This window comes from Palaemon carinicauda, chromosome 19 (genome assembly GCF_036898095.1).
Source record: "Palaemon carinicauda isolate YSFRI2023 chromosome 19, ASM3689809v2, whole genome shotgun sequence".
Classification (NCBI taxonomy): domain Eukaryota; kingdom Metazoa; phylum Arthropoda; class Malacostraca; order Decapoda; family Palaemonidae; genus Palaemon; species Palaemon carinicauda.
The window spans coordinates 66,872,464-66,883,630 of NC_090743.1; the positions used below are offsets into that span (position 1 = coordinate 66,872,464).

The following is an 11,167-nucleotide window of genomic DNA, read 5'->3' on the forward strand; positions in this document are numbered from 1 at the left end:
ATTAAAATCAAGAACGTCATCCAAGAGCGACACAAAGGAGGTCCGCCGAAAGCTGTTAGGAAGTGCCAGCTAACTTAGCCAAGGTTCAACTGAAGGCACGCTTAGAATTGGAAGAACGTGCAGCCAAGAAGCAAGCTGAAGCTGATAAACTCGCTGATCAAAGAGATGCCGAGGATCCGGCCGCTAGAGGTCTAGTGGAAGCTGCATTGCTGGAGGCCTAGCTCGAAGCTCAGAGACAACAGCTTGAATAGGAAATTAAATCTGAAGCACGAGAGTTGGGATGTGGTTTGGAAGTCTCTTCATATGCCGGAGGGCATAAGAATAACCAGTGTAAAGGCCATGGATGGAGATTGAAAAGGAGTTGAGGATCGAGCAATGGAGGCTAAGTGTCGCCCACCACTATGAGAATGATCCATGTACTATGCAGACAAGGGCCCTGTAGACCATACAAGAGGACAACAATGCCCTTCTACACCCATGGAAGTCCTCTCACCGCCATTGGATCCCACCTAGACTCCTTTCACATCTCGACATGCCATGTTTGAACGCTCTGTCACTGATCCCTTGGCCAGCATCTTGCAAGTGCTTAAGACACTTGAATGCACTTTTTCAAGCAACAATGAGTTAGCGTGGACATAATTATTACCATCTACTAAACTTGAGTGCTTTAGGGGTGACTTCACCTAATTTAATCAGCTCAAGATATCTTTCAAATGGAACATTGAGAACAATACCTCGGATGCCGAGTGCAGGATGAACCACCGGTATCATCCTAGATGGGCCTCCGAGAAACCTTATAAAACACTGCTTACACCCGCCACCGAAAATGGGGTACGATAAAGCCTGGAAGCAGCTGAGTGAATTCTATGGCAGAGATGTCAATGCTACCAAGGCCTTTATTCGTAAGCTTCTCGAATGGAAGGAAATCCCAGCACGGGATAGTGAAGGTTTAATGAACTATGCTTCTTACCTACAACTACACCAGAACTGAGCTGAAAGAAACTATGAGAAAGATAGTGGAAAAGCTCTCTCACCCTCTCCGGGTAAGATGGGTCTCCAAGTACCTGGAACAGAAACACAAGCTACCAGCCTTGATCACCTTTGTGGAGAGACAGGCACTGGCCGCTAAAGAACTGAAGTACCACATGTGCGACTATCATCCATCCAAGGGCAAACCTGAGAGCACGAGCAAGCTAATTAAAGCTAAATCCTTGCCCGTCCACCACAGCTCTCCTTCCGACAAGGGGATATATTGCATATACTGTAAGAAAGATAAGCATGGAATTTAGTTGTGCCACCGATTCCAAAGCCTGAATTTGGATGACCGCTGGAATGCTGTGGTGTATGCTAAACTCTGCTTCGCATGCCTAAATGTCGCGCATAATTACAAAGCCTGTAAAGAAGAATCCAAGCGCGGCTTGGGGACGCATTACACGCTCTTACACTATGTGAAGAAGACCCCTACAAGGGACAGCGCGAACTCCAATATAGCAACTGTGTTCAAGACATCTGACAAGCATAAAGCAGGGGCCGGGATGACTAGCAATGCACCGTCTGTTAGAACTAACACCGAAACCGCTCCAGAGGCTTCGACTCTTGCGATGATAGGGCACGTACACACAATGTCCACTGACCGAGGACTGGATGGTCATACAATGTTGAAGCTCATCACAATCATGGTAAATGGAACGTGCCCTACAGTCGGCTTCATAGATGGAGGAGCTGCACCCACGTTAGCCACAAGGAGCATAATAGATCGGCTAGGTGTAATGAAAGGCCTTGGAACCAGATCATGGTGACAGAGGCCGGTACGTTCGCTTGCAAGAAAGTGGTCATACTCACCCTTAGTAACATCAACAGAGGTGAGGAGGAATAACGAGTAAAAAAAGTCTTTGTTACTGACAAGATTAGCGTATTGACGGACTACATGATGCTTTTGGACTGGCTAAAGAGATGGCCACATAAGGCAGACATAGAGCTGCAAAGCATGCCAACGGACCACGAATAGGTAGAGCCAGTGATTGGGTTAGACACGACCCTGAACCGAGTCATTCTGAAGCAACGCCACAGTATTACCAATGAGCAAAGCGCATACCCAACTAAGCTCTGTTGTGAGGCTTTCGGTCCTACTGGAGACCGGAAAGTACATGACCAAGTTGCCATTCAAAGATTCTACTCCTCTACTTGATAATGTTAATATGGTGATTCGACGAGCCTGAAGCTTGAAAAGATGTCTAGACAATGACGAAGCTTACAAGACATCCTTCGTAACTCAGATGGAGAAATATACTGATAAGGGCTATGCCGAAAGGGTTCCTGTAATTAAGCTAGACAGGAAGGACAGACGCGTATGGCTTATGCCGCACCACTCTGTCAGGCATCCCTTCAAACAGAAAGACAGAGTGGTTTTCAATCTGAAGGCAAGGCACCGAGGAACATCTCTTAATGAACATCTGATGCAAGGTCCCAACCTCACCAATAGCCTGACGGGCATTTTCCTGCATTTTAGAGAGGGTAAACATGCCATCACAGCAGATGTGCAGGAGATGTTTCATTAGGTGAAGGTGCCCGAAGAAGACAGATGCAGCATGAGGTACCTCTGGTGGCCAGAAGGTGACACCAAAAAGGAACTGCAAATCTTCAGAATGACGTCCCACATTTTTGGCGCAAGGTCATCACCGAGCATCGTTAACTTCTGCTTATACATGACGGCCCTGGACTTTGGAAGCAAGTACAACGAAGAAGCTTGTGACTCTATACACCACTACTTCTACGTTGAAAACCTCCTCAAGGCGATGGACGTTGAGGAAGAATGCATCAAACTGACCAGAGATCTGATCAACCTTTGCGGGCATGGGGGTTTCCACCCTAACCAAAGGACCTCCAGTAGCTAGCGAATTCTGACGGTAATCGCTGGACAAGAAAGAGACGACTTGGTGCTGTCCTAAACCTGAATAAAGATGAGCTCCAAACTGAAGAAGCTTTGGGGATCCATTGAAATATGAGCATAGACGTGTTCATATTCAGAATCATCCTGAAAGACAAGCTCTTCAACCCACAGGGTGTGTCTCCGTTGTTGCATCGAATTACGGCCCCTTGGGCTACTTATCTCCAGTCACATTGATAGGGATGATCCCGTTGCAAGAAATGTGCTGAAGGAAGATCTCATGGGATGAGATATCTGCTGATGAACTTGTTCGATGGAAGACCTGGCTCACGCAGCTATCACAACTGGAAGAGTTCCAACTGCGAAGCTCCTTCATACCACCAGACTTTGGAGATGTTGACACCCTTCACCTGCACCACTTCGTAGATGCAAGTCAGACAGGCTATCGTGTAGTATATCACTTGCATGCAGTTAGTGTCGACGGAAAGATAGATTATACTCTCGTTATGGAACGGGCGAGAGTCATCCGTCTGAAAAGGGCCACCATTCTTCGTCTTGAGCTGACAGCAGCTGTTGTTGCTGCTCAAATGAACTCGAAGCTGAAGACTGAGCTCGATCTAAAACTGATTCCGTCAGTCTTCTGGACTGATAGCACATCAGTGCTGAAATATCTTGGAGATCTGACTGCGAGGTATCAGACCTTTGTGGACAATAGGGTCAATCTCATTAGAGATGCATCAGATGCTATGGCGTTGAGATACATCAATACTAATGCGAACTCAGCAGACCTCACGTCACGTGGCCTCTCCATCGGTGACTTCCATTAGTCATCTTTGTGGTTTTAAGGACCAGATATCCTCAAGATGGATGAAAAGCACTGGCTAACCATGCCCAAAGACAGGTTCAGAGGAGAGCTTGATCCAGATGCCGAGGTGAAGACATCTCCGGTCTTCGGCGTAACAAAAAAAGAACCAACGTTCATTGAATCGATAGCAACGAGATTCTCCTCCTGGTTGAAGTTTGTCAGGGCCATCGTGTGGATGATAAAATTTATTCGCTGCACGCAGAAGGCTCTCACATACAGCAGCAACTGACTCTCGAGTGCAGAGCTGCATAATGCGGAGAATTTGATCTGGGAACTGACCCAAAGACAAGAGTATGAAGAATTAAGCACCATCTTGAAGATGGGAAGATCGCTGAAGAAGTCTAGTAAATTAATCAAGCTCAGACCATTTCTAGATGATGGATTACTCCACGTCGGTGGTCGATTGCAGAAGTCAACACTGGCAGATACAGCCAAGCATCTGATCATCCTACCCTGCAGTTCTCCGGCAGTCAAGCTTATGGTGAGAGCTATGCACAAGTCCTGCAGGCATTGTGGCCAAAACCACCTGAGGACTCAGTAGAGGACAAAATACTGGATCGTCCGAGGAAATGTGATAGTCAAGACTGTCATCCGAGTATGCCTGGTCTGTCGCAGACTATGTTGTCTTCCTATGGGTGAACTGCCTTCTGACCGGCTTTGTCCAGATGAGCCCTCCTTTACTAACACTGAGTCGGACTGCTTTGGACTATTCTTAGTGAAGCAAGGAAGGTCCACAGTGAAGCATTTGGGTGCTATTTTTACTTGCCTTACCTCATGAGCAGTTGACCTGGAAGTGATCAATTCAGTGAAACAAGACTCTTTCGTCAATGCCACCAGGCGGTTCATTGCTCGCTGGGCGACTATCAAGAGAATGTGATCAGACAATGGGACCAACATTGTGGCCACGGAATGAGAGCTAAGAGAAGCTCCCCATGGCTTCAACGAAGAAGAAATCAGAGACACTCTCAATCCAAGGCATAATGTGGAACTTTCCTCCACCGCATGCCTCACACTTCGGTGGGGTGTCGGAGTGTCTGATCAGGACCCTCCGATGAGCAATCACAGCGACCTGTCTCTAACAAGTCACGTCTGACGAAATGCTTCACACTCTGGTCTGCGAAGTGGAGGCTGCCGTTAGCAGCCAACCTCTGACGAAGATCAAGACGACTCGTACTGCCCTGCCCCTCTCACATCAAACATGATCCTTACCTTGAAAGGATCGCTTGATCCCTTCATGTCCACATGCAAGAGGGACATGTACATGAAGAGGTGATGGGGACAAGCCCAGTTCTTTGCTGACGAATTCTGGCACAGGTGGATAATGGAGTATCTCCCCCTGCTCCAGGAGTGGCAGAAGTGGTTAGTCCCAAAGTGTGACATTGTCATTGTTCTAATGCTGGACGAGCTGCTTCCCTGAGGCAGCTGGCCTCTGTGGAAAGTCATGGAGGTCTCTCGGAGCACTGTCGGTCACGTACGTCAAGCCTTGAATAAGACTGAGAATGGTGAGTTTTGAAGGCCTGTGCAGAAACTGTACCTTCTCTTGAAAAATGATAAAGGGGATGATATAAAGTTATTTATGTGAGGTGCAATGAGTGAATGCCAAGTGCTGCTTGCTGCATTTGTAAATAATGAATTTATTATTTGAAAAGAAAATTAGCAAGGTCATTTGAATGAAGTAACCTAAGCGATGTCGTATCTATGGAAATATTTAGCCCATGACCAAATGGGGGTGGTGTAAGATACTCCATAATATATTATTTTAAAGAAACTATAGCATTCTTTGTTAACCCAAAAAGATTCATTTAGTTTCCCTTATTACATTCTCAATGACCAATTCTAAGTGCCGAAAACATAAATTTTATATGGGCAAAGCTATGATCTAGCTCCATGAATGGTTGGCAGAGAGGGGCATCTCGCGCCAGATGGAGTGATGTCATGGTGTTGGACCGTGGCAGTGCATGACTGTCCGCAGTGGTGTGAGCATCTGTGCTTGCCTTGCTGTGTTGACTGACGCGGTGACCTAGGAGTGTCTCTCCACATGTGAAGGACCAATCACACATTTGGCTCGACAACTATTATTAGCAACTTCTATGAATGTTCTCTTGAAGTGAACCTGAAATAGAATTGGCATTGGGAAAAGATTCAAGTCTGGTATTTATTTTAATTAACCCTATTGTGATTAATGTATTCCTGTACCATTGCTGTATTTTCTTTATTGACTTGTATTTATTTAGAAATGAACCCTATTGTGATTAATGTAATCCTGTATTATAGCTGTTTTCTCTGTATTGACGAGCTGTATTTTTGTTTGCTGCTAAAACCTTATCCGATATACTGTTCAATAGATGTAATTATAGAAGACGTAAGTTTTTAAAACCTCGTCCAATATACTGTTCAATAGATGTAATTATAGAAGACGTAAGTTTTTAAAACCTCGTCCAATATACTGTTCAATAGATGTAATTATAGAAGACGTAAGTTTTAAAAGCTAAGCGCCAAAAATTGAGAACTTTAGCTGAGAGAGTGAACCCCTCTCCGCTGTTCTACAAGATCCGTTCTACCTTCATTGAGCCTTAAAATCGGTATTTTACATCTGTACTTCCTCCATCAAACATCAAAATTGGTAGTTCGCATTCATACTTCCTCCATGTAGTCTTAAAACTGGTACTTTGAATCTGCACTTCCTCCATCGAACCTTAAAATCTGTACTTTGCATTTGTTCTTCATCCATCAAGCCATAAAACTCGTACTTTTACATCAGTTTTTCCTCCATCGAACCTTAAAATTGGTACTTTGCATCCGTACATTACCATCGAGCCTTATAATTGGTACTCCGCATCTGTACTTCATACATTGAGCCTTAAAATCTATAATTTTCATCCTTATTTTCTCCATCAAGCCTTAATTTTGGTACCCTGCGTCTGTACTTCCTAGATTGAGCCTTAATATTGGTACTCTGTGTCTGTATGTCCTCCATTACCCCTCAGTATTGTTAGTATTGCATCCGTTCTTCGTTCAACAAACCTTAAAATCGGTACTTTGCAACCTTACTTCCAACATGAAGCCTTAATATTGGTACTTTACATAATAATTTCCTTCATCAAGCTTTGAAATTAGTACTTTGCATGCATTTTTCCTCAATTGAGCCTTAAAATCGGAGCTTCACGTCAGTTTTTCCTCCATCAAGCATTAAAATTCGTACATTTGCATCCATTCTTCCTTCATCGAGCCTTCAAATTGGTACATTGCACCCATACTTCCTCAATTTAGAATTAATATTGGTACTTTTGAATATATTCTCCCGCCATTGAGCCTTACAATCGGTACCTTACAGCCCTAATTCCACCAATCGATCATTAATATTGGTACTTTGCATCTGTAGGCTACTCCCTCATTCGACCCTTTATAATGGTACTTTACATTTTCACTTCCTTCCTCGTGCCGTTATATTGATACTCTGCATCTCTACTTCCTTCATTGAGCCTTAGAACTGGTACTTTGTATCCATACTTCTTCCAAAGAGTCTTATAATTGGTAGTTTACATTTGTTTTTCTCCATCGAGCCTTAATATCAGTACTTAGCATTTTTTCCTCCTCCATTGAGCCTCAAAATTGATAATCTGCATCTCTACTTTCTCCAACGAGCCTCCAAATTAGTACTTTGCCTCCGTACTTCCTGAATCGATACTTGAAATTGTTCCTCTGCATCTGTACTCCCTCAATTGAACCTTATTATTGGTACTTTTGCACACATTCCTATCCCATCATGCCTTGATGCTGGTACTCTGCTTCTGTACTTCTCCCATTGAGCCTTAAAAGGTAAACTTGTTATCTTTACTTCCCCCATTGAGCAGTAATATTGGTATTATGCATCTGTACTTCCTCTGTTGATCCATAATACTGGTACTTTTGCATCCATTCTTCTTCCATCGAGTCTTTATAATTGGTGATTTATATCCGTACTTCATCCAACGATCCTTAAAATTGGTACTCTGCATTCGTACTTCCCAAATTGAGCCTCAAAATTGGTACTTAACTTTCTTACTTCTTCCATGAAGCCTTAATATTGGTACTTTGCATTTGTAATCCCTCCATTGAGCCTTAAAACTGGCACTTCGTATACGTACTTTCGGAAAGGAACCATAAAATCGGTTCCTTGCATCGACATTTTCTCTATTAAGCCTTAAAATCGGTACTTTACATCTGTACCTCTCCCATCGAACCTTAAAATTGGTACTTTGCTTCCATACATCCTCTATTGAGCCTTAAAACTGGCACATTGCATCTGTACTTGCTATATCAAGCCTTAAATCGATACTTTGAATCCATTCTTTTTTCATCAAGCCTAAAGATTAGTAATTTATATCTGTACTTCCATGATTGACACCTAAAATGATTACCTGCTTATGTACTTCCTTCATTGAGCCTTGATATTGGTACTTTACATCTGTACTTCCCTCTTCAAGCCTTAAAATTTGTGTTTGGCATGCATACTTCCTCCTTCGAGCCTTAAAATTGATACTTTGCATCCATATATCCTCCATCGAGTCTCAATATTGGTACTCTGCATTTGTACTTCCTCCATTGAACCTTAAAATTGGTACTTTGCATCCATTCCTCCTCCATTGAGCCTTAAAACTAGTACTTTTCCATCCGTACTTGCTCCATCGAGTATAAATGTTGGTATATTTGCATCTCTTTTTCCTTCAACCAGCCTTAAAATCAGTACTTTACATCCGTACTTCTCCAATTAAGCCCTAAGATTTTGTACTTTGCATCCGTACTTCCGCTATTGAGAATTGAAATGGTACTTTGCATCCTTACTTCCTATATTAAGCCCTAATAATGGTAATCTGTCTCTGTATATCCTCCATTGTGACTTAAAACTGGCACCATGCATCATATTTCCTATATCGAGCCTTAATATCGGTACTTTGCATCTGTACTACCTCCATCGAACCCTAAAATTGGTATTATGCATCTGTACTTCTTCCATAAGAACCTAATATAGGTACTTTTACATCCGTTGTTAAAACTATTAAGCCTTAAAATTATTTTTTTACACATTTTGCTTTCCCCATCGAGCCTTAAAATATGTACTTTGCATCCATACTTCCTCCATTGAGCCTTAAAATTAGCATTTTGTATCCTTCCTCCATCAATTTTCAATGTTGGTACTCTGAATTTGTATTTCCTCCATTGATCCTTAATATTGGCACTTTGCATCTGCCCTTCCTCTATCGAACCTTTAAGATCTGTAATTTTCATCTGTTCTTCCAATGAGCCATAAAACTTGTACTTTTACATTAGTTCTTCCTCCATTGAACCTCAAAAGTGGTACTTTGTATCCGTAGATTCTCATCAAGCCTCAAAATTGGTGCTCTGCATCTGTACTTCCTCCATTAACCCCTAATATTAATACTTTTGCATCTGTCCTTCTTCCATCAAGCCTTAAAATTGATACTTTGCATCCATATTTCTTCCATCAAGCCTTAATATTGGTACTCTGCATCTTTATTTCTTAGATTGAGCTTTAATATTGATACTATTCATCTCTACTTCCTACATCAAGGCATAATATAGGTAGTAATACATCCGTTCTTCGGTCTTCAAGGATTAAAATCGGTATTTTGTATCCTTACTTCCAACATTGATCCTAAAAATTGGTACTTCATATCCTTACTTCCTCCATCAAGCCTTAGTATTGGTACACTGTATCAGTAATTCCTCCATTAAGCCTTAAAACTTGAACTTTTCCCAAGTTCTTCCTCCATTAAGCCTTAAAATTGGTACTTTGCAAGCGTTCTTCCTCCATCAAACATTAAAACGGAAATTTTACATCAGTTTTTCCTCCATCGATCCTTAAAATTGGTGCTTTTGCAACCCTATTTCCGACATTGATTCTTAAAATTGATACTTTTACGAACGTTCTTCCTCTACCAACCCTTCAAACTGGTACACTGCACCCTTATTTCCTCAATTGAGACTTAATATTAGTAATATTGCCTCTCTTCTCCCTACATTGAGCCTTACCATCGATACTTCACATTCCTACTTCAGCTATGAAGCCTAAAATTTAATACTTTACATCCGTACTTCCTCAATAGACCCTTTAAATGGGTATTTGTCATCATCACTTCCTCCACCAAGCCTTAATTTTGGTATATTGCATCTGTACTTCCTCGATTAAGGCTTAAAATTGGTACTTTCTAACTCTACTTCGTCCATTGAGCCTTATTACTTTGCATATACTTTCCTTCATTGAGCCTTGAAATCAGTTCTTCGGATCCATTCTTCCTCCACCGAGCCTCAAAATTTTTAACCTGCATCTGTACTTTCTCCAACAAGCTTCAGAATTGGTACTTTGCATTTATACTTCCTCCATTAATTCTTAAAATTGGTACTTTTGCATATATTCTTCCTCTACTGATCGTTAAAATTGGTACTTTGCATCCGTTCATCCTTCATTGAGCCTTAAAATTGGTACTTTTTATCCGTAATTCCCCCATCGAAAATCTATATTGTTACTCTGCATCTGTACTTCCTCCATTGAGCCCTAATATTGGCACTTCTGCACCTGTTCCTACTCCATCAAGCCTAAATATTGATATTCTGCATCTGTATTTTCCCATTGAGCCTTAAAATGTAAACTTGGCATCCTTACTTCCCCTCTCCAGCTTTAATATTGGTGCTGTGCATTTGTACTTCCTCCATTGAGCCTTAATATTGGCACTTTTGCACCTGTTCCTACTCCATCGAGCCTAAATATTGATATTCTGCATCTGTATTTTCCCATTAAGCCTTAAAATGTAAACTTGGCATCCTTACCTCCCCTCTCCAGCTTTAATATTGGTACTGTGCATTTGTACTTCCTCCATTGAGCCTTAATATTGGTACTTTTGCATCCGTTCTTCCTCCAATGAGCTTTGAAATTGGTACTTTGCATCTGTACTTCGTAAATCAAGTCTCAAAATTGGAACTTTACATGTTTACTTTCTCCATCAAGCCTTAATATTGGGACCTTGCATCTTTACTTCCTCAAAAGAGCCTTAAAACAGGCACTTTATATACGTTCTTCTGCTAATGAGCATGAAAATTGATTCTTAGTGTCCATATTTCCACCACCGAGCCTTAAAATTGATACTTTACATCTATACTTCCCATAATAAGCCTCAAAATTGGTATTTTGCGTCAATACTTCCAAAATAGAGCCTTAGAATTAGAAATTTACATCCATACTTCCTTCACCAAGTCTTAATATTGGTACTCTACTAATAAACCTTAAAATTGGTTCATTGCTTCTGCATATGCTCCATCGAACCTTAAATTGGTACTCTACATCTGTACTTCACGCAATGAGTCCTAAAATTGGTACTTTACATCCTTACTTCATCCATGGAGCCTTAATATAGGTA

At 41.8% G+C, this 11,167-nt stretch overlaps 1 protein-coding gene across 1 annotated transcript; it reads left to right on the plus strand.

Annotated features, from left to right (window-relative positions):
* Nucleotides 1–3,001: 3,001 nt before the first annotated feature.
* LOC137659043 (uncharacterized) lies at nt 3,002–3,714 on the plus strand. Its single transcript, XM_068394136.1, has 2 exons — nt 3,002–3,062; nt 3,272–3,714. Exons 1-2 carry the CDS (start codon nt 3,002–3,004, stop codon nt 3,712–3,714), a joined length of 504 nt encoding a protein of 167 aa, XP_068250237.1.
* Nucleotides 3,715–11,167: the final 7,453 nt, after the last annotated feature.

Coding starts and splice junctions, on each gene's coding strand:
- LOC137659043 (XM_068394136.1), top strand. CDS start 3,002: ATGAGCATAGACGTGTTCATATTCAGAATCATCCTGAAAGACAAGCTC. Junction 3,063..3,271: donor CAAGCTCTTCAACCCACAGG/GTGTGTCTCCGT, acceptor TCATACCACCAG/ACTTTGGAGATGTTGACACC.